This window comes from Siphateles boraxobius, unplaced genomic scaffold (genome assembly GCF_051911475.1).
Source record: "Siphateles boraxobius isolate OS27281-9 unplaced genomic scaffold, OSU_SipBor_1 65, whole genome shotgun sequence".
Lineage (NCBI taxonomy): Eukaryota > Metazoa > Chordata > Actinopteri > Cypriniformes > Leuciscidae > Siphateles > Siphateles boraxobius.
Window position 1 is genome coordinate 14,607,831 of NW_027509192.1, and position 24,626 is coordinate 14,632,456.

Here is a 24,626-nt window from a genome sequence, read left to right on the forward strand (position 1 = left end):
CGTAGCCGAGCACTTCGATGCTGTTTTCTCTACCAAGAGTGTTTCTTCAAATGAGTGGGAGCTTTCAACGGGACCTCTCCAGTCTGGTCCGGGCGATACAGCGCGGCAGCGTGGGCGATCTCTCTCTCTCTCTCTCTGTCTTTTTTCTTTAAATTTGAGCAAAACAAAAAAGCTGTTTTTACAGCTGGTAAGTCGCGCCGTGAGAGCGCTGAAAAGCTGTTCTTATGGCTGGTAAGATCACCAACGAGAGAGGAAGTGCACGGCAAGTGCACATTCCTGTCCGTGTTCACTGCGTTCCCCTGCGTGCTTCAGCACCAAGGAGAGCAGTCCCTAAAAGAGCTTACACGGGTAGAGCGCGTCTTTTTAAAGATGTCACTCTACCTGTGTGTTTCTGGATGCAGTTGTTACCTGGGATCACGGGATGGTCACAAGTGCTGTATCGTGTGTCTGGGCATTGAACACGCTGAGGTAGCGTTCGTGGATGAGTCATGCACCCATTGTGGGAAGATGACCATCTCGGAGCTACGGTCGAGACTCTCATTCCTGCATCGGGGCAGAGTCCCAGAGTCAAGAGCCCTCGAGGCTGGACGATTGGTATCTCAGGGTACTCAGCAACCCACCCAGTGCCTTTCTTCCCGGAGGTGCATGAGGAGCTCTTGGGGCTCACAGGGGTGTGGACGGGCCCCCAACTGCATTGGCACATCAACTGCCTCGAGTTGCTAGCAGTATGTCTTGCTCTGAGCCGCTTAAAAAGGCAGCTACAGGGCAGGGACGCGCTGGTCCGCACAGACAACACTGCCATTGTTGCGTACATCAACCGACAAGGTGGTCTACGCTTCCGTCGCATGTCGCAACTCGCCCGCCATCTCAGAAGCATCTGAGGTCACTTTGAGCCATGCATGTCCCCGGTGTGCTCAACCGTGTGGCCGAAGAATGGCGAATCCACCCCCAGGCGGATCAGCTGATCTGGAGAGACTTCGGGGACCCCTGTTTGCCTCCTCAGAGACCTCCTATTGGAAATATACAAATATGCATTTCCCCCAGTGAGCCTACTTGCACAGACCCTGTGCAAAGTCAGGGAGGACGAGGAGCTGGTCCTCCTGGTGGCTCCCTATTGGCCCACCCGGACCTGGTTCCCAGAACTCATGCTCCTCGTGACAGTCCCTCCCTGCGCCATTTCTCTGAGGAAGGATCTTCTGACTCAGAGACGGGGCACCCTATGGCACCCACGTCCAGACCTATGGAAACTCCATGTCTGGTCCCTGGACGGGACGCGGAGGTTCCAGATGACTTACTTCCAGAGGTACTTAACACCATCACTTCTGCGTGGGCGATGCACAACCACATGGATGGCAAAACAGTAGGAAAGCACGACCTGGTCGTCAGGTTCCTTACGGGGGCGAGACAGTTAAAACCCTACTCGACCCCCCTCTATACCCTCTTGGGACCTTTCCCTTGTGCTCCGAGCACTCCAGGATGCTTCCTTTGAGCCTTTGCAATCAGCAGACTTAAAGCTTCACTCCATGAAGACTTTGCTGCTGGTTGCACTGTCGTCTATCAAGAGGGTAGGGGACCTGCAGGCATTTTCGGTCAATGAATCATGCCTAGAGTTCGGGCCGGGTGACAACCATGTTGTACTGAGCCTGGCTATGTGCCCAAGGTTCCTATCACTCCCTTCAGGGACCAGGTGGTGAACCTGCAAGTGCTGCCCCTGGAGGAAGCAGACCCATCCCTGGCTTTGCTCTGTTCCGTTCACGCCCTGCGTTTGTACGTGGACAGAACCCAAAGTCTCAGGACCTCGGACGAGCTCTTTGTCTGTTACGGAGGCCAGCAGAAGGGAAAGGCTGTCTCCAAGTAGAGGATGGTCCACTGGATAGTGGATGCCATCGCCTTGGCTTACCAAGCACAAGGCGTGCCCTGCCCGCTCAGGTTGCATGCACACTCCACGAGAGGCGTTGCATCCTCCTGGGCGCTGGCACGTGGCTCCTCGCTAACAGATATCTGTAGAGCTGCGGGCTGGGCGAAACCTAAAACATTCGCTAGATATTATAGCCTAAGAGTAGAACAGGTCTCCTCCCGTGTTCTCAACCTAAATGGATAGAAGCAGTGAGAGGCCCGGCTCTGTCGGCTTGCTGCACCCTACTGTGCACCCTCATTGCTCCAGAGTGAAAAACCTGTTGAGTCCTCCAACACCCTCGGCCCGGAACTGATGGAGTGTCCGGCGCCAGGTCTTTATCCGTTGAATCCTTGAGAACCGGGTCTAGGTTGGGTCCTATATGTGTGACCCTTCGGGGATCCCATGTGTGTATTTCTTCCACGGCTGCTCCTAAATGGAAGCCCATGTCTTTCCTTTGGGCTAAGTCACCCAGTATTTCATATGCAGTACAACCTTCGGGTTAGTCATATGTATATCGCCACATAACTCCTTCGGGGAAGAATGTGGGTTCCGCAGCGTTCTCCTTCCTAACAGAAAAGGCACACTTTACCAGTGTTATCCAATAATCTCACTGTATGGGTTATCACAAAACAACAATGACAGATACAATCTGTGTAAGCCCTCTCCTATTGTCCTTCCAGGCAAGAAGCTCGCACAGGGCGCTGGATGGGGTCAGCAGCTGTGGCGCTTTGGTAGGGATTCCTATTCGCTGAGCGGTTACGTATGGTCTTGTGTCCCATTGCCACATCTGCTGCGACCCGCTGGGGCAGTCAGCTCATCGTCTTGGCTCCTCAGCAAAAAAATGAAGTGCAATCATAGCTGTTGCTCATTATATACCCGCGCTGAGTGGGTGAACAGCTGATGCAAATGATTGCACGCCAATGTGCATTGGCTCGTTTAGTTTCACTCAAAGTAGATTGGCCTCTCTAGCGAGATTCCTTTTCGTCGGTCACGACGCACCTCTCCGTTCCCTCCTTCAGGGACGAATTTTTATAATTTTTTTAATTTTAGTTATTTTAGTACTTTAAGTTCTCCAACTAGCTGAAATAAAATGTGTAAGTTTTTTAAATATATTTATTTTATATATTTCAGTTAACATCTATTTTGTGTTAATAAAAAAAAAAGTTTTTTTGTAAATGTTTTTAGTTTTAGTTAACAGCAATAACCCTGATTAAAAACTCTTCATAACTCAAAAAACAAATATATATTTTTATTTATCATTTACAAGTCCGTGTATTATTTTCAATAACATCATTTATTTTATTTTATTTTATTTTATTTTGTCCTCCACATGTATTGATGTGTGCTTTTATGGTAGACAGATGACCTTCACACGTGCCGTTATAGAAAACCTGGAGGACAAGGACTGGATCTCTAGATTTTATCATCAAGAATCAATTCACTCCCTTTTTCCTGTTAACTGAAATTGATTGTAGACAATACAATGTGTTGTTTAAAAGGAATTTGAAGGCCTAAAATAAGACATTTAATACTCTGAGGAATAAGTTGAGGCAAAGAATGCCATTACCGAACACATGCTGATCTATTTGACATGAAACAGTCGACAGTGTTCTTACTAGAATGATTCCTCAGTTATTAGATGGCTTCTACTGCAATGGCGGATTCTGTACCTCAGCTGCCACAAAGGGAGGTGTGTAGTTAATTGGTGTCAATAAGATCCTCGGGTACCAATAAAACCTAGTTACATTTGTCCTTGAAATCTTGTTGACCTGTGAGCTGACTAATGTGTTTACTTTCTTAATGGCCATTTCTCTAAGGAATTGTTCTATTGAGTCAAATCCTTTAAATGATTCAGTCAAACCGATTCACAGATCGTAATTTCTGTAAAGCTGCTTTGAGACAATGTGTATTGTGAAAAGCGCTATACAAATAAATTTGAATTGAATTGAATTGAATTGAATCGTTGGTAAATCACTCAGATGTTTGGGCAACAAATCAACAATTTTACTGCAATGACATTTTTACTTTCAACTGGAATTACACTAAATTCACAGCACTATTATCCGGTTTCATAGGTCTATTTTATTTGAAAATTGGCCGTATTAAATATAAAGGAAACAAATAATTTCACCTAAAACAGTTTTGATAATGTATTAGGATGTTAAAACAGCAACTGAATCCAATTTTACACGACACTGTGCTATGGTGCAGAAAATTCACTTAGTAGGAGTTTCTTTGAAAACTTTTTGTATGAACCGTGATCTTACATAATCTTAACAGTTGATGTAAAAATTGGCCAATATATACAGTATTGATGGTGACATAAATAAGGACTGGCAGTGGAGTCAGCAAGACCCTATTACAGAGCTGTCAGACTGCAGGCTATCATGCAATAAAAAGGAACTCGATCACCAGTAAACCTCTAGACTAGCTATGTTTCAATCCAAAGTTGTCCATTTAACTTATGCGCAGAATTGGAATATGGCATTAAACATTTATGAATAAAGCATAATTTCCATCGCATGTGTTAATAAATAAAATAAAATTTCCTAGGAAATTGGTGCAAAATGTCTGTAATATAAACAGAAGTTGCTGCAATCAAGGACTGTGGCTCTTTTTTGGACGTCATAAATTACTTGCGTCTCAGTCGAAAAGCAATAAACTGTCATGTTATCTTGTGTTTGGATGCTGGTGTTTAGGAACAAAATTGTGAGAGACACTTCTGGGAGGTGATTATACCCAACCATTTTGAAGACAGACTTTGGCTCAGGCATTTCAGAACGACCAAACCAACATTTGAAGTGCTGTGCGATACGATTGGTCCGCTGGTTAGTCCAGTTATCCAATCACATCCTCTGAGGCAAAATCACATGAGTTGTGCATTGATGAATTTATTCAGTAAATATTTTCCTATCGTAGTTCATGCACATGTCTTCTTATCAGATGAAAAACCAGTTGCCTCAATTAAGCAAATCTTGCCGTTTCCATCCAGCGTTTTTTAATACGATATCCCAAAATTTGCATAAAAACAGGTGGATGGAAACGGCAAGATTTGCTTAATTGATATATCACAATACAATTTTTTGTCATAGTTTTAGTGTCAGTACTGCATTAAACTGCTATATATAAAGTTGAATATAGTGTATGATAATGTAATGGGGGAATATTTGTGGGTCCTGGTAATGCCAATTGTCTTCTATTTTACCAGTAAAAAGTGGCTTACATTATTTTAAATATACAGTATCTAGTCAGTGACAGAGTGCAAGGCATATTCGTCTAAAATAATTATATTATTTAATATAATTCTATAATAATTCTAATATTTTCAGCTTCAGAATCATGAATATTTTTATTCTGTTGTCACAATGGTGTCACAAATTTGGTTATCAACACCGAGTCGAAGCCTATTCATGTACACCCACAATGTAATACCAAATTTAGCATTTTAATCAACAGTAAAAAAAAAATTGTTAATTTTTTATCGAATGTCTTGGAGTATCGCAATAATACCGTATTGTGAGTTCAGTATCGTGATATGTATCAAATCGTGACATAATGCTATTGTTACACCCCTAATAGCTCACATTTGCGGAGCCATTTTTGGTAAAGACTTTCCCTGGGCCAAAGTAATTTTAGTAGATTTATGAAGTCAGTTCCCCTCAACTTCCTACAGGTTGTTAAAAACAATGACCTCACTGCATAGATGAAACGACATTTCATAACTGCAATAGTAAGCACGTGTGGGCTTTTACTAGATGTTTGAGTATTATCTGCAGACAGATTTCTTGAAGCGCTGCGCCATATGTTGAGGTTTGAGGGGACACACGTGGTCACATGGACCTCTTGATTCTCAGACTCTGACCCGACAGCTGGATCGCTCTCAGCGTGGCTCCGGTAAACAAACCATCCTAATGCACATGCATACACACACAACATTAACACACCACCACCAGAAACACATGAATTCAGTACTTCATGCTAACACTGAACATACGGACAACCAGTATGCACAATCACAGAACACACACACACACACACACACACACACACACACTGCACACTCCTTGCACACTGCTTATGTAAACGGGTTTTCACATTAGGGCTTGTTACAAATGTCCTCAAACTAACATTCCATTTCTGCACACATGCGTGCTCTGGAATGCACGTTCAGGGTCACTGTGACAAGTATTTACTCACTTATCAGATTACACACACACAAACACATCTGATAGGGGGGAAATATTAGATTAGCAATGGGGTGAATCTAGCTTGAAATGTTGAATGTTGAAACGTTTGTTAAATTTTACACAGTCCGTCAAATAATGTGCCAACCCTGTTACTTTTTTGAGGCTTATGTCTCAACATAAATTAAACTTAATTTTGCTTGAGATGACACAGCTCCATTTAAATTCATACATCTTAATATATGTTATTATATTATTATGTTCTTATAAAGGTAACAGAGTTGAAAGTTTTACAATTTAATTTGAGATTACATGGGGTGTTCCTTATGTCATAGAACTACTGTATAATGTGTTGGATAGAAAGAAAATGTAATGATGTTTGCAATACAAATTCAAGGTAACAGGACTGGCATTTTAAAATTGCCTCGTACTGATGAACTTGAAAAAGTGATAAAAAGGAGGATGCTTGAACTTGAACACTTCTGTAAATGGGTTTTCACGGTAGGGAGGCAAATTTCCTCTAAAATACAATTTCTGCACATCAGGGTCAAATGTTCAGGGTCAACATGTGTGGCATTTACTCACTTATCAGAATACAGACACACACACACACACACACGCCTGACAGGGTGGAAATATTACATTGGAAGAGGGCTAAATCTAAATCAATCTATATAAAATGGATGCCATTTCCAGTTTTGACATGGTGATTTCTTAAAGTAAAGTCTTGTAAGATTTTACACAGCTGTCTGTCAACTCTGTTACTTATGCTTATGTCTCAACATAGGCTTTAATTAAAATAAATTAAGTTTGAGATGCCAGCTCAATTACATTTTTTAAAATATTTTAATATATGTTAGCAAGGTAACAGGGGTGTCCGTTTCACATAATTAATTTGAGATTACGACGTTTACAAGGTCTTTGAAACACACATTCAAGCATGTTCTGTGACTGGCTTTTACTCACTTATCAGAATACACACACAAACACATCTGATAGGGGGGAAATATAAAATGTGTCGTTTCCATTTTTCAGATATTTAAAGTTATTTTACACAGTCTTTCAGAAAATGTGTCAACTGTCTGTCAACCCCAATACTTTTCTGAGAACTTAATTATCTCAACATAAAAAACAAAAGGAATTTAGCAAGAGATGACACAATACAAGTTTATACATTTTAATAAATGTTAGGATATAATTATTTACTCAAAGGTGACAGGGTTGACATTTTAATGTTTTTTTCATACTGACAAACTTGCAAAAAGTGATAAAAGAGAATACTTCTACTAACAGTCAACCCCGTTCCCTTTCTAAGGTATATAATTGTCTCAAAATAAAATCATACATTTTGATATATAGGTTAGATCTAACTATGTTCTCAGAAAAGCTAAAAGGGTTGACAGTTTAATTTGAGTTTACAAGTTTTGTTCACAATTTCACAAGGTACTAATTAGAATTTAATGCGATTATTTTTAAAAATCCACTTTTAAATCATCAAATGTTTTTGTTATACAAAATCAAGGTAACCGGGTTGACATTTTAAAACAAATTTGAAAGTAGTGATTAAAACCCAGGACACTTCAACGTGCTTGAAAGGTTTAATTGAAATGATGATGCTTTTATGAAAACTGTTCTTTAATCTATGAAACAGTTCATTACTTTAAAAATATGGAGTAATGAACAAAAAAAATATGGAAATATGATGATAACAGGGTTGACATACAACATGGAGCTACAAAGGTTTTCAATAACACATTATACCAACTAAAATCTAAATATATTTACAGTATAAAATATTTCCATATATTGTGTTTTCATTAAAACATTCAGTATACATTTGCTAACATAGATTGAGTCGTTGAAAATACAGGGTGGAAACAGGCCAAGAAAAGGCTTCTTTGAGATGAAAAAAGACAAAAACATAAAAAAATATAGGCTAAGCCTAATATTATGATTTTAATGTTAATAACTTTTTTTTACACGAACGTCTATGAGGAACAAAAACAGCACTTATTTTACAGAATGACCCGATGACACACAGTAAAAATGCTCTATCTCATCTTTCACTGATCAAACGTGTACATATGCACACACACACATAGTACTGGTCTAATGCCGCACAGAACAAAATGTTCTACTCCCACTTTCTCTCTATCCCATCATGCTCTAGGGATCCTCACGCCATAGTGTTGAGCTTCCAGCGTCACTCAAGGTAACGTCCCCCCGATCCGAAGAAAGAAAAAACACCTTCTCTTGTACTCATTTCTCTCCCATTCACCTCCTCTGGCTGTCTCCATGACATATAGGTGAGATACACCTCCCTCCCTCCTGTTCCTCCTCCTCTTTGTGTCTTTTCAGCCCCTGCATCCACCCTCTCCTTACCGTACGCACCTCATTGGGCAGCCCCCCTCTCCTCACCCCTCACGTGTGGGGACACCTCTGTCCCCATTCCTATCTTACCTTTCTCAGCCCTCTCACTCTCTCTGCCTCTCACATAGTTCTCTGAATATGCAGATCGGTTAACTGCAGTCTCGTCTCCGCTGCAATTGCAGCTGCAGCACTTTGCCACACTGAGCAGGGCGCTAAGTGCTTACGCTGGTGTTTTTTGGCGAGGACAGCAAGCGCTCCTGTTCACATACTGCAGCCTAAATGTGTGCCACTATGTGATTTTTTTAAATCTAAAAGGTCAGATTAGCATGCTAACAACAGATTGACATGTAACTGATCAAGATGTAATAAATTTCACATCTGTTCTTGTGACCACTAGGTTAGGAACTATTTTGGAGTATTTAGCAAAATAATTTCTGTATTCAATAGCACTCTTTGGATTAGATTTAGGATTAGCATTAGCGTTGTTTGCCGACACCTCCATGTGGCTTTTGCAGCAAACACTTTTTCAGACTGCAGAACAGCTGAGAGAGCCAGAAAAATGCTGCTTAAAAAATATATCGCGTACGTGTCCCTTCGTAATCATGTCCCTGAGATTATGACTGTAACTGGCAAAGAAAATTTAAAGGTACAGTTCAACAAAAAATATTCAATTGTGTCATCATACACTCACCTTCATGTTGTCCATTATTTTCTTTCTTTGTAGCACAAAAGCAGCTTTTTTGAAAAATAAGCTGCTAAAAAAAATTATGTTCAGAGAACACCTCTTTCCATATAATGAAAGTGAAGGAGACTGTTATGCTTTAAAAAAAAGCACAATAAAAGTTTCATATGATTTGAGCTAAATTCCAAGTCATCTGAAGCCATAGAATATTGTAGAAAAGCCAAGAATATTTTGACTTAATGACATACACAGCATTTTTTCCCAATCTGTCCAGTCCCCAAACACCCTGACGCAATACACCTAACGGTGCCCATTTCGAAAGACCAACTAATTTGTTTTGTTATTTTGTATAGTTATGGGTATATCTGAAATAGTTGAGAAATAAATAAAATAAATAAATAAACAAAACACAAAAAATGCATAGAAAAGCCCACAAAAATATGATTTTTTTTGTGCAAAAAATGAGTCTTAATGACAAATTTTATAAAACATTCATTTTAAAAATGAATGGGGACTGGGGCTGTCAAGCTTCAAAAAGACATACAAAAAAGTGTATCATACCGCCACGTATAGTTGGGAATTAAAAAGATGCATGACACAGAATTTACAAACAAGGATAATTTAATCAACACTAGGAGAATTCAAAGAGAGTAACAACCGCAAAACACCAAGATGAGAACTGACAAGGAACTGGACGGAAAAGGAAGTATATATACAGACATAGTGGACAAGGGAAATAAATAGGAAACAGGTGAACTTAATCATTAAGTAATGAGTAACCAAGGAAACTAACTATCGAAAGGAGAATGCTACACTGAGGGTCTGTTTACACGACACCGTTTTCGACTAAAAATCGAAAACTTTTTATGCGTTTTGGTTGTTCGTTTACACGACAACAGCATTTTGGGTGCCTGAAAACGCAAAGTTTTGAAAACCGAACTCAAAAGTGCAAGTTTTCGGTCTCAGTGTAAACAACAAAAACGCAAATCATCGTCATCTAATGGCCTGGCAGCAGAATGCAGGGTTTTTAGTCGTTTTCACGATTCCGCGTAAATGGGGATCGTTTTGACAATGTCTGTACGTGGAAAACTCAAAGGAAAAACTTCTCGGTTTTAAGCATATCCTTGTCGGTAAACATACCCCTGAAAGGATATACAAGAAACCTAAACACATGAACAAAAGCACAATGAAACCAGACAGAAACCGGACATATTCTTGTGCAGTAAATTCCATTTATTCTAAGGGGCTGTTTATAAGACACAATTTTCAACTAAAAACGGAAAAGTTTTATGCTTTTTGGCCTTTCATTTACACGACAACAGTGCTTTGGGCGCCTGTAAACGTAAACTTTTGAAAACGGATTTCAAAGTGCAAGCTCTTGAAAACGATACCGTTATACCGTCTCCAAGTAAACTACAAAAACGCGAATTTGTGGAAACGGTGACAACATGTGTATGCGCATGTTTGTTACGTGTTCAGTCTATAGGCGCATAGTGTTTCTTTACAAAGTGACATTGCCACCTACTGGCATGGCATGAGTAATACAGTTTGTGTAATCGTTTCCGTGGATCCGCGTGAACGGGGATCATTTTGACTACATTGTCATCTCTATGCAAAACGTTTCCGTTTTTAGTAAATCGTTGTCGTGTAAACGTACCCTAAGCCAAACAGTAACAAATTTACTCATTAGACACATAAAAAGGGAGATATTTGCTTTTAAAGAAATCAAATTCTAAGGACTACAGCAAACGGCCGGTAGGGACTACACGACATTCCTCCAGGGTTGCTGACATCACCAACCCCAATAAACCCCTCCTCCGAGAATACTAAATAAGGGGGGAGAGGCCATTTTATATTGCTTTGGAGAAGAGTTGTTGTGGTATAGGCTGGAGTATTGTTGCCGCAATGCCGTCGAAACGCTGTTATTTTCATCCGGATTGCAGGTCCACTTTGTTCAGCCGTCCTAGGGTCGGGGGAGTTAGGGATCAATGGTTAAAATTTATATTTAACTCGGTCCCTCATAATTATAACCCAAATCTCACTCTCTGTGCTGCACATTTTACGGAGGAAAGCTTCCACAATCTTCGCGAGCTCAATGCAAGGTTCGCACAACGGCTTGTCCTGAAAGATGGAGCAGTTCCAACCTTAAGAACAGAAGCTGTTTACGGGCAACAATCTGCAAGTATGATTTATTTTTCGTTGATGTGTTTTCCTGTAATAGTTCGTATTGTTAATTGTACGTTGTAGCAAGAAAGTAAACAAATGACAACGCTGTTTGACTCTGTAAACTAGTTTGTTAAATGCTCATTCATACTTAACGTTATCCGACAAACACCTAACGTTACAAATTTTTTTTTAATCTCAACAGCGAACTTGGAATTAATGTAGATTATTCTTTGATTAGAGCTTTTATGTATTGTTTATCTGCATGCTTGTTTATCTACAGGCATGCTAAACATGGTTCTGTGTTTGATTTGGCTAACTTACTGCAGTAAAGCCAATGTTTAGTGTTCGTTTTGGGTTAATAGTTCTGGCGACAGATATTTGGCTACAATCGTTCTAAAAATACAAAAGTAACGGTGCCATACAGTCAGTAACGATCACTATAGATACGCAGTCTTTACTCAAAAAAATCCCTTTGAGGACTGTAACGTTAGTATAATTTGTTAGAACGATTATATGAAATTCTTGTTTATGAAGCTTATTTTTTGTAATACTATAATAATTAGTACAATTTAATTACAGCGTATCTAAAAAGAAATGAGACAGAAACAACAACAAAAAACAAACCTTTCTGAAACGTTGTTTAGCAGCCGTTCTTGAACAGGTTCTGCTCGATCATCTTCACTAACATTCTCCGGGTCCGAATGGTTTTATTGATGCCATCGTTTATAATACACCAAAGCACAAACTACCGGTAAAGGTACGGGGTGTGACGTTTCCGGAAAACGTGCACTAGACAGTTAGCGAATCACAACACACTGAGCCAGATAACAAATCTGAGCCCATTGCGTATTTTTGAGGGACTGGCTTCATAGAACCCGGAAACCATACGACCGTTTTTACAAGGAGGGACAGAGCAGTGTAGAATAAAGGTAAAATATATGAAAACTAATGCAAATTTTTTTTAAACGAAGCATGAACACATGTTAAGTGCACCCCACAAACACAATCAAGCCTTCGAAAAAATTTGTTTTACCACCCCTTTAAAAAAAAGCGTGGAAAGCCTCTGCGGGGTTACTGAAGTGCAACAAAACGGTAGTGATATTAATTTACGTCCTATAATAATTTCTGCTCCTGTGCCTTTAATATTGCCTTTCAAGGTGAATGAAAAGAATGAATGGAGTGATTGAATGGAGATGAGAGGTAGAGAGCTGATATCGGCAAAAAGGAGAGCAAGGAGACCGTCCACGAGATGAAGAGATGGACAGAAGGAGAATTGGAAGAGAGAGAGTCTCACTTGACCAGAGTTATGTGATGCATTTCACGGTGCTGCATTTCTCCTTTGCTCCCTCTCTCTCTCTTTTTCTCGGCTATGCAGTTTTCTGCAACCTATGCACTAACAACTGATTCATGCTCTCCACGAGAGAGAGAGACCGGCACTCACCAACACAAATGACAGCAGGATTGGGCACTCTGCCAAACAACGTGACTTCAAACACTCCAATTTTATTGCATGCACATGCATAAATCAAAGTCAAAACATCAGTGTTACAAATGCTTCAAACGCAGCTTATTCGGCACGATATTATGTGTTTTTTTTTTTACTATACAATCAATTACAGACTGATAAGATTAAAGTCCTGCCCTACTTTTTCTGCTGCTCCTGATTCAATGATGTTTAAATAATAGCCTAATGATAATAAAAAAGAATAAATTGTTACATTTATCTTAAGTTGATTTGCATGATAATATTTAAATATTTCTTCTAGACGACATCAAGATTAAATAGAGCGCAAATGGAGACTTTTGCTAGATATTTCTCCTGAGAAAACATCCCCACTTATCTCAGCGATGAGTTCATTACATAATGTCTCCGCTAGAGTTTCAGAAGAGATCTCAGAGTCTCAACCTGTGCTCAGATTGGTATGGAGTCCATAAGGCGATAGAAATATGAGATGTGAGGAAAAATTATAAATTTCTATCATGACAACTGTCTGAAGATTTTTAGCATGGTAATGGATATGAAAATGTTAATGTTCTTGGCGGAATAGATCTGCTACGCTGCTGCTGAATTGCTGCTGATCTATAAGGTGGAGCTGGGGAAGGGGGAGGGTTTTAGACGAACTCTGAAAGTGTGTTGCAAACTGCTATAGTTAATGGTAACCAGCCATTTAAATGTTGAGCAAGCAAGCTAATTGGCTGCTGATGTGACATGAACCAATCAGCTTGTGCCAAGTAGTTAATGCTGTAAATATTACCAGCTTGCGTTAAGGACCCATTAGCTTGCGCCATCTAGAGTTTCATGACAGAACTTGGCATTTGAATGCTTTTGTACGGCGCACATGTTTGTACATGCTTTTGTACGGTACACAAATCATATTTTTGTGGGTTTTTCTATGCTTTTTTAGTGTTTTGTTTATTTATTTATTTTGCTGAGGTTTTTAAGTATTTGAGTTTTTCTCAACTATTTCAGATATACCCATAACTATACAAAATAGCAAAACAAATTAGTTGGTCTGTCGAAATGGGCACCGTTAGGCGTTTTGCACATGATATGTGGACAAAAATATATATCGTGGCCATGAATTAAGAATACGCTCACTCGTTTTAGTAAATCGTGGAGACGTTGAACTAATTAATTCCATCGTTTTGATTTAACTTAACACACGGGAATCAAATTAGCAAAACGTGCTGATGTATTAGTAAGTCATGGGATCAATTGTTAATTCGTGGCCACGATCTAAATATTTTTTCCCCACGTCACATGCGGGGCTTTTACGAGCCAACGCAATTTTTTTGCCAGTCAATGCAAAGTTTTTCTGGGAGCACAAAGATTTTGCTGGCAAGTGCAAATTTTTTGGGGAACTCAAACGTTTTCCAAGCGAACACAAAATTTCTCTAGGGAAGGCAAAAGTTTTGGGAGCGAACGAACAATTTCTGGGGCAAATGCTAAATTTTTGTAAAGTTTCTGGTAAACAAAAAAGGTTGCAAGATAACACAAAAGCATTGAAATATAATTTTTCATCCAATTTGATTTTTCCCCATCATCATGTCCCTTTAGGGGCTCCATAGATTTGGCAACCCCCTGAACATACAATCAGCTTAAACCAGCCTTAGACTGGTTTTAGCTGGACTTCAAACCTGGTATTTAACCAACTGGTCTCCCAGCCTGACATACGAATGGCACCAAGACCAGCTAAAACCAGCTAAGACCAGCAAATCATTATTGGCTGGTTTAAGATGTTTTTTTTCAACAGGGAAATATTAAAACCAAAAGCCAGAGATCTCAAAACGACCCACTATTTCTCATTAAATATTTCCAAGATTAAATGACTAATCGTCATAGTAGCCCTGCTTGCTAAGGCAACCACCTCGATTACATTATTGTAACTTTGTAACAATTGGCACTTAACTCACCTCGTATCATGTGACCAATCTGAATGATTCCTCAAATTATGTGCTATACTTTTCTAACCAATCAGGCATAAGAATTTTGTCTGGCGGATGACAAAACGGAGAAAATCATTCTGGACTGGTACAGTAAAAAAAACACATTTAGGAACCCACAACCAAGCAAAGCTCTAGCAAATACCTTGGACACATTAGCAAGCATATAGCAACAGCCTAGCAACACCTTAGCATTGTGGCAGCCACGTTTTTATTTATCAAGGCCCTACACTCTCTGCGGTGGCAGTGGGTGGCTTTTCTCTGTTCTATCTTTCAGTAGATGGAGTGGCAGCAGTAGAGAGGTCTTCACTCAAGCATTGCTGCGGCATCATCACTCACTGTGTGCCGGAACGTTACTCTCATCAGCTGCGGCTGGCATTCGGGCCCAGTCAGCAACTTTTCTCTGGCCTGTGTACGTGTGTGTGTGTGTGTGCTCTGTTAAGGGAGAAATATGTACAGTATTAAAGAGCGGGGACCAGGATGGTGGTACCCCCTTATTTCACTGCGATGTTCTGGAGAGGTGAGATATTTTAAGTACAGGCCGAGCAACGGCGTTTTAAAAGGGGTTTAATGAACCGGTTCACTAAAGCCGACAGCCTTTGTAGAGGAAGCTTTGTTGAAATGCACATTTGCTCAGTCACTTGGCACTGAACTAACCCGGCCTCTTTAAGCCTGTCAATCGCTCCAGAGAAGCGCCTGTGCCTCTGTGATATCAACATCCAGGCTGTGTTTCAAGCTCCCTACCTAGACAGTATCATTTTAGGCCCAGATTTGTTTGTACGCAATTGGCAGAGACAAAGAGACTCATTCGCAAGTCATTCGTTTCGAATGAGAATCGTCAGATTGAGATTACACGAGTGACCAATGAGTATCCAACAATGTTCAGTGGCATTTAACTTTATGTAAATGAGCAGTGACAATTTAAAAAACTCCCACATGTCTGAATCCACATGGAGCATTTTTATTATAAACCATCAAAAAATGTTCAACCAGAAAGATATCATTTCCCCCATAATTTCAAAGTGCGAGGGACTCAAACAAGTGGAATTTACTCACAGAAGTCCTACTCAAAGCTCATTACAATAATAATCATTTTAGAGTGCATTTCCTCGGAGGCGGCGAAGCAATTTGTGAAACATCCTGACGCACTTCAAATCCCAAGTGTTTTATATGCAAACAGAAACCCACTCCGGGGTATCCCAGCGCATGAATCAGATTCAGTGAGGTGTTGCATTAAGTATGAGCCCATGAAGTATCTATGAGTCATTCAGACATTTGCACGGGGTGAACATGACAGACTCATGTAACATTCATGGTGGGAAATTTAATTTTCAAGAGAATTTAAGACTGGAGATTTGTTGGATGAGAGCTGGGCAAAATACACAGCATGCAAGGAATAGTTCACCCCCAAAATGTAAACTCTTTAATCATTTAACCACCCTCATGTAGAAATAAACTATTATGGAACACAAATGTTGGTGTTTAGCAGAGCCTTTTCCATACAATGGGTGTGAATGTGGACTGGGGGGGGCTGTTGAGCTCCAAAAATTTCAGATAAAGTACCAAAGAAAAAAGACCCAATTATGGCTTTAGAACAACATGAATGTGAGTAAATGATTAGAATTTTAGGTAACACTTTAATTTAAGGTGCAAGTTACAATTTACTACACCTACTTACTATAGTAATAACAGTCAATTCTATAGTAATAACAGTTAATTATGCATAATTACAAGTAACTAACCTTAAACCAAACCCTAACCGTAACTCTATAGTAAGTACATGTAGTTAATAAATATTACTCAGTACTTCTCTGAGTAAATACAATATAACCACTTCACCTTAAAATACAGTGTAACCCAAGTGATCTCTCCTTATAAAAGATCTTCTCCCATATCCATAGTCTCTTGTTATGCGTTTATGAGCACTTGTGAATTTGACTCCATCTGTTTGTTTGTTAATGTATGCAATAATTATGAATAAGTGGAATTATACAATTGTGCATGTCATGTTCAATCTTGCAGAAATTCCCTAGAGCAGCAATACAGACTGGTACATGTGCATTTTCATAAACAAATATGCACACACACACACACACACACGTTTCAAATCTCTTCATATACATGCATACGTGCACACCGAGCGCTGAGATGCGATCTCACACACACTCACAATCTGAATACACACACACACACACACACCACACACATTCCCCACCCCCACCACACCACACACGGAAGCATTACTGCAGTGAATGCAGTCTTTAACTCACGTTTGAGTCCAGCAGGTCGATGCTGTCCAGGCTCTTGCTGCGGTGGATTCGGCCCTTGATTCTGCGCAGGGATGGTTTGCCGTGGCCCGATCCCTCAGATTCATCCAGCAGAGAGACGGTTTCTGGTGTGGGGAGGAAGGCGTGGATCTTGGGATAGTAACTGAGAAAGTGACAGACAGTGTGTTGGATTGTGGTTTAAATTTAATCTCCATTAGAAAGATGACCGCAACCAATGGAGTTTCGTTAGTGAAATGGAGTGAAAAGGGTTTAAAATGCTTACACTGCAGGCCCGTATTTGTCTTTGTCGTGTTTGGGGAAGACCCTGAGATTAAAGCACAAGAGAAAGAGAGAGACTATTAATTTTCAGCAACAAAAAAATGACAACAAAATCAATGAAACCAGAAACATTTAAAGGGATAGTTCTTTAAAAAATGGAAACTTCTGTACTTGAGAAACACAGAAAAAATAAATAAAGTCATGCAGGTTTGGAACGATATTAGGGGGAGTAAATGATGACATAATTCTCATTTTTGGGTGAGCTGTATTATTTATGACGACAAAAGTAGCATAGAAATTATACATTTCACCTTGACATACATACATGCAGGACCATCAAATATAAGACATTACGATTATTTGCATTAAACTACATAAGCACAAAGACGTCCAAATGCAACAACATTTAAATATTCAATTGGTTGAGCTAAAAAAACATATGAAATGTCATGCTACACCATACTGTACCATGGTTTTTTCTTATGATGAAGTTTAAAATACAATTGTTAGGACCGCTTTGTTAACTCGAAGTAATATGCCATATTGGACATGACAGTCTTTTTACAGGACTACGGTTGATCAAAGACAGAAACAGAGTTATTAAAGCTTGAAACTAAGGAAAAATAGTTGCAAGGGCTTTCATTTTGCCCACTGGGCTTTACTGGATTTCAACGCACAATAAGTAGTTCTGAAGGAAACCGAAAATGCTGTAGGCTCTGTACATAAAACATTAAAGGGAGGCACATTTGGTTACAAATGCAGTACATGTTACTGACTGCATGAGGATCTGTTTTTACTGAACAAAAATCAGTTTTGTTTAAGTTGAACATGAAATGACATTCACAACTCATTTTGCTTCTGCAGTGTGACGTATTTCAAAGCAAAACAGAATATTTGATGGAAAAAAAAGGAATTGTGGCACACATGCCGTTCATCCATATTAGACACAAATCACCCACATTCATTTACACAAAAAAAGCCCAAGTAAAGAGCAAGCTTAGATTACATTGTGTAATCATTTCCCATCAATCATGAATCCACCCACAGCACACAAAACCAACAGTCCAACGAGCCCTACAGAGGTAAAATCCAGTGTTTGATGTCAATAAACAAAATGTAATGATCGCCATGGTCCTAATAGTAATGAATCCACCCACATTTTATATTTAAAACATTTAATTAATTCCTACTCATTAATAATTAATACCCCATCTGCTATGTCTGAACCCCAAAGTATCTTCCATCCACAGGATTTATTTATTATTCATGAAGTCTCATATGATCATGTCATTCAATGTAGTAATATTTCAGGACACAACAGCACTGCATCAAACATCATATAAAAGACAAAACCTCAGTGTAGTAAGTTTCTATATAAAATCTAAATATCACAGTTTATTTTCTTTTTACATCGTGCACCTTGAAATGCCTTTTTGCGATAAAAAGGAAAGACCTGACCTAGCAGAGGTTGGGGAGAGGTTATATAATACACCTTGAGCACATGGTTTACAGTAGCTGTTGTGGGATTTAAGACAGTCCCTGTACAGTAGGAGAGGCAATTTGAATGCCGTGTACCATAATCGTTCGCACCACGTTTGTGAAGAGGATTTGCTGGAAAACCCTGCAAAACGAAATTCAATACGGCAAATCTTCTGTTTTAATGCGCTGGAAGGGGCACCAATGAAAATGAGACCTCATTTCCATATTAAGTGGTAGATTAAGGAAGCCTCCTGGGCTGCTGCTAGCTATTGGTTTCCAAGAATATCATAAAATGAGCAAGAATTGAAGAAGCGTTTAAAACATTTGTAATTTAGAGTGTTAAACGAGACCGGCAGAGAATGGAAGACTAATGAGAGGACAAAGACATTGACAATGAGGTTGATGTTGGCCTGAGGAAACCGAGTGAGCCTCACCTTCAGTTCACCTTTTTAAGTCAAATACATTTAAATCATCTGGGAAAGAGTTCAAGGAGAAAGTTTCTAGTATGTTCGCACATACAGAGTATACCATTAGACCAGAAACATACAATATGCAAGTATGCAATGCTATGCCAAGTAAGACATGATCATGTTGGATCAACTCCTTTTGTTAATCCTGGAACAACATTCCTGTCCAAAAACATAGACCCACCCCTATCCCTACCCCTACCCCTAAACCTAAGCCTACCCATAACTTATCCCTAAATCAGAGGGAAATGATATGTGAATAACACTGATGTAGAAGCATCTAACCCTGGTTGTAAGCCTAAACTTGACATAAACTGTAAACTTGTCCCTCAAGTCTGATTGGTAGATTGGAATGTTGTGCAGGATCAACAAAGATGTTGATCCAGGAACATGTTACACATGTGCCATTTTTGCACATATATTTCAGTTAATCTAATGATCTGTAAATGCTAATCATTCTTAAGTCACAAGCAATTGACATTTTGACAGTGCTAATTGGCTGATTGACACCAGAAAAACTTTCACAGAGATACACTAGTGACTATCCTCTGAGCTGGGACGTGAAACAACCCAAGGTATACTTTTTTATGCATATGTATGCTTATATTGCAATCGGCGTATATTATGTACTGTGCATCCGCAGTACATACATTTCTAACCGAGTAAACTTTGTACACTCAGCGCTCACATGAACCTTGCTTTTTTGCGCTAATTAGTCTGTCTACAAGGTGGCAACACTGGCCCAGGCCATTGTTTCACAGCCGAAAAAGAAACAACAACACCACCAAACTACTGGAGACGCAGCAACTATAGATGCCCGTGATGATGAGCGCTTGTCATTCGAGTCTAAACGACTACGAGAGAGAATTAGTGCAAATACTGGACAAGCTTGAAACTTTCTAGAGCACATGTTGAGCGCCTGCGCCAGAAGTTTACTTCGGCCATCCGTGTTCTGCAACGGTCCGTGTGATGTACATTTTTGTCATCAGGAGGGTCTGTGGTATGGTGCACATACAATGACGCTTGTGCGAGTGATTTGAGAGGTTGAAAACACGCTGAACACATCTTTCTATGCTCACGGCCAAGGAGTATACTTCGAAAGACTCAACTGTCCGCGAGACGGAGCGGAATACGGAAAAAGGAATATTCCGGGGCTTGGCTATAAGCGTTCATGTAGTATACTTTTTGTAACGGACGTAGGCCAGAAAGAGTTTTGTATATAAATCTCAATCCCCTTGCCTAAACCGTTCGGAGTGAGTTGAGTAGGACCGGTTACGTTTGGGCTTAACCAGCTAAATCTTGAGCAGAATCCAATACTCAAAATAGAGGTATCTTTAGACCATTAAACCAAATATGTTATTAATCAAGTATCTAGCTACACCTAACATGTGCACCAAGATTTTCTTTACACTGTTTATCCACCATGAAAGTAATTCATCTGAAAGAGAAAACTGGGTGTAGATTAAAATAAAAATTTTTTTGCTAACTTAAGGCAACACTAAGAAAACAAGGATTATTAGAAGTGCTTGTTTTACGTACTTTCAAAGTTTCAGACCAAAGTGCATTTTTTTGAAAGTGATTAGCATTATGCATTTATGATGGGACACCAAAAGCTGCATCTGAAAGATGAAAAATTATGCCTCCGCAGGCAGCATAAGGAAATAGAAAGGCAACAAGACACATCTGAATCTAAGGCTCCAGGCACATTCTGTTTAGTGGGAACCGTTCTTCTGATCGATTTTTGAAAGCCGCATAGATGTGTCCTTCGCTGCCTATGATATCCCACAATGCTTATGTTTGATTCGGTGACAGTTGAGTTAAAAAATAAAAATGGTACCTACAATGCCTGATAGAGCAGCTGCCTAAGCTTTCATATGCAGCCATTTACAACTGAGTGTCCAGGTAATCTATTACAGCCACAAAACAAAAGCCTTCGAAAAAGTCTATAATCAACTTGGCTAGTTTGTGCGTTCACCAACCTCTTCCTACTGCATGTGCCTCATAAAGCTATTAGATATAGAAGCGCAGGATACTGCTTGATCAGCAAGTCAATATCTACGTTAACATTGGGCCCCAAGTCAGTAGAACAGTTTAGACACAAATAGGCAATGCTGACCACTACGACTAACATCAAAATGATCTTTGCTGCCATTATCACAAACGTTAATATGATTTTCTATTCAGCCAGCACAGTAAGCCCAAGGGCACCAAAGCGAGAGCCAGGAACAAGTCAGTGTGCGTCCTGCCGAGGCTACTAGAGAGGGCTAGCAGGCTCTTGGTTTACAACCGTCAACCATTAATGAAGTAAATAATCACTCTGGATGGAGATGAAAGTGGAAGGCGAAGATGTTTATTTGGCTTGATGGAGGAGAGGTACTTACAGAGTCTCAATCAGTGCTTTTCTTGTCTATTGGAGAGATGGGGTGAAAATCATGCGGGGAAAGCCACAGATTAGCATGAAACGTGATCGAGATGCCTCTTTTGAACTCTGTGGCTTCCATCAGTCAAACACGCACTTGGCTCACGTTTAAAAGAGTGTGTAAATGTTAAAAAGCACGTGTAAAGAAGCCTCGGGGTGGGCAACTGTCGCCTATTTCATTACGCCAGGTTAAAGCTAAGCTCTGGAATAGTTTGTACGACTGTGGGGGAAGTAGACCATCTGCTATGTTTCCAAGACTCTTCTTTGAACTTTCCTTTTTTCCGCTCATCACGGGAGATACTGAGGGTTTAGAAATGTCATTTCCATTAAATCTCTGGTAATGAACACTAAGGGTGGCCAGAAATGAAGAGCCCTGACAGAGAGATTGTCTTCATGGTTGTAGAGGCATCTGACATTTTCTTTGATTAAAGATAAATGAGACGTGGTTTATTACAGTCACGTCCCACAGAGTCAACTGATCAAGTTACTACATATTTACACAGCCATGTTTCATATTTGAGGCAATCGTTTGATATCCTATAGACTACAGCAAAAACCCGAAGCATGTTGCCTCTCCATTATCATCCACAAGGGTCCTTTAAAACAATCTTCACTTGCCTCATGAGAACTCATTTCTGCTATATGTTTCTCCTTTTACCTCTTTATCCTGACGTCTTCTGGGTGAAAGTGGACAGATTTTTAACCACAGGAAAGGAGGCTCACCTAGAAACAAATCAAATGCAGCAACTCTCAAAGACGAGAAATTCTTAAGCATTCTCTGGTCAGAATTCAGAGAAAAGTCTCTAGTATTGTGAATGCTCTTCGTACTAATTGTGCAAAATGTGATATCCAAAATTTTTCAATTAACGACTGTCAAGAACATATCTGGGTAACATTCCAACCCGAAATCAAAAGAAAGGAATTAAATTTTACTTGATGCACATGAAGGCTATTTTAGTCCCCTATACCCTTAAATTGGGCATTATTTGAGGGGACATACGAAACCATAGTGGACATTATCTAGTGCACTCATTTAAACCCCAAAATGAAGCTGTAGACTCAACAGCTAGAGAATACCCATAATGCACTGTGAGGGTTGTGCCGAATGAATTCCCGTGTCCCGCCAGTAAATGGCGCCTGCAGCTGAATCAATCCATCCATTTTCCAAACCGCTGGTCCAATGTGGGTAAATCGTACAGGTATACATTTTTAACTGATTTCTAAATTGTTTAATTCAGGTTTATACACGCGAGTTTCCATAATAGAGTTCAATATAAATATTTTCATTGCTGCTAGTTTGCTATGTTTTTATTCACTCCTCCAAGTGGACTATACTGTGGACAAATGTAGGGAATAAGTTTATCAAGCGACGAGAATACTTTTTGTGCGCAAAAACAAACAAAAATAACGACTTTATTTCAACTATTCATTTCCTTCTCTGTTGGCCTCTAGTCAGTTAACGTAGTGTGATTGCGTAGAGCTACGTCACACGTAGGCTCACTATTGGCCGACGCTGGTCATGTGTGTGATGCGTGTGACGTACAACAACAGAAGCTTACGCTGTTATACTAGTGAACTGACTCGAGGCCCAAGAGAAGGGAATTAATAGTTGAAATAAAGTCGAAATAAAATAGTTGAAATAAAAAAAAACTATTTTTGCGCACAAAAAGTATTCTCGTCGTTTGATAAACTTAAGACTGAGCCACTGTAGTCACTTGGACTATTTTAACTATGTCTTTAATGACTTTTTGGGGTTGGCAAATTTCAATCCTTGAAGAAGCCTATGGACTAGTAGGGAGGAGTGATCCAGCTCTCAGATTTCATCAAAAATATCTTAATTCGTGTTCCGAAGATAAACGAAGGTCTTACGGGGTGACATGAGGGTGAGTAAATACTGACAGAATTTAAATTTTTGGGTGAACTAACCCTTTAAAATGCTTATTTTTGTAATGAAATACGAATATTCTATGCTTAATGAATTTTTGTTCCTCTTTTGCAAGCCGCTTTAGACAAAAGCATCTTCTAAAAGCATAAATATAAATGTTATTGTAGGTTGTTTTTTTTGATATGGGGTGAAATGTGACCTGGAAATGATCTAGAGTTAAATATTTTATATCAGTTTGTTTAATTTACTGTAATGCCACTTTGTTTACATGTGAGCAAATCCCACAACAGCTGTGAGGTGAGAACGTTCCTGTAAACTGGAGCGATGTCATGTTTTAAAATACATAAATAATTAACCGTAACTCAAACAAGCTGAGTACCAACAACCAAACATCGTAGGGACATCGCTCAGGGTTTAGGTGCCTCATCATCATTCTGGATTTATGTGGATTGGGCAAGTTTTATAGTTATATGGAGGTTGTTGTGTTAAGTACCTAATCTCGACAGTAAATTACATTCACTTGCTTGGTTGATTTGTTGCTTTGATGTAGCACGCATGGCTCCTCGTAATAGCCTCGGTCTCCTTTAAGCGTCAACTATTGCGGTGTACTGACATGAAGCAAAACAAGCTGACCTCAATTTAAGGGGAAAATCATACAAAATAAACATAGAGAGAGCAGGCTGCTACAAGAGCCAGGGGTACTCTTAATGACAATGAAAACAAGATGAAAAATCTGGGTACTCTCAACTTGCTCCTAATTAGGTACAAATGAATTACCCAGCATGCAACACTCAAATTAGCAACCTTTACTGACCCCAAGGGGCACAAAATGCCTACAGCTGTTGAATCATTAACGGCGACCATCTGCAAACAGAACTTTACTAAAAGCACTTTAAGGAAAACATTTGATACTTTTTTTTCAATGCAATTACAACAAATACCTAATGTTTGCTATAATTGCATGTTTTACTTTACATTAGCATTCTAACATTTTTCTATCACATTCACTCTATATTCCCTTTGATTTTTTGGCGTGTGCCTCCGAGAATCTTTTTGCCCCATTAACCTCGTACATGCTTAAAAATAA

General features: G+C 39.6%; 1 protein-coding gene across 20 annotated transcripts in view; it reads right to left on the reverse strand.

The window, feature by feature from the left end:
* The window catches only part of tjp1b (tight junction protein 1b), a 149,616-nt gene that overhangs the window by 98,735 nt on the left and 26,255 nt on the right, over window positions 1-24,626 (reverse strand). For all 20 annotated transcript variants that reach the window (XM_077211189.1, XM_077211175.1, XM_077211174.1 and 17 more), the window contains exons 3-4: window positions 17,294-17,335; window positions 17,014-17,173 (exon numbers count right to left, since the gene is read on the reverse strand). In XM_077211189.1, the coding sequence (XP_077067304.1) occupies window positions 17,014-17,173; window positions 17,294-17,335 (202 nt within the window). The remainder of the gene's footprint in view (window positions 1-17,013; window positions 17,174-17,293; window positions 17,336-24,626) is intronic.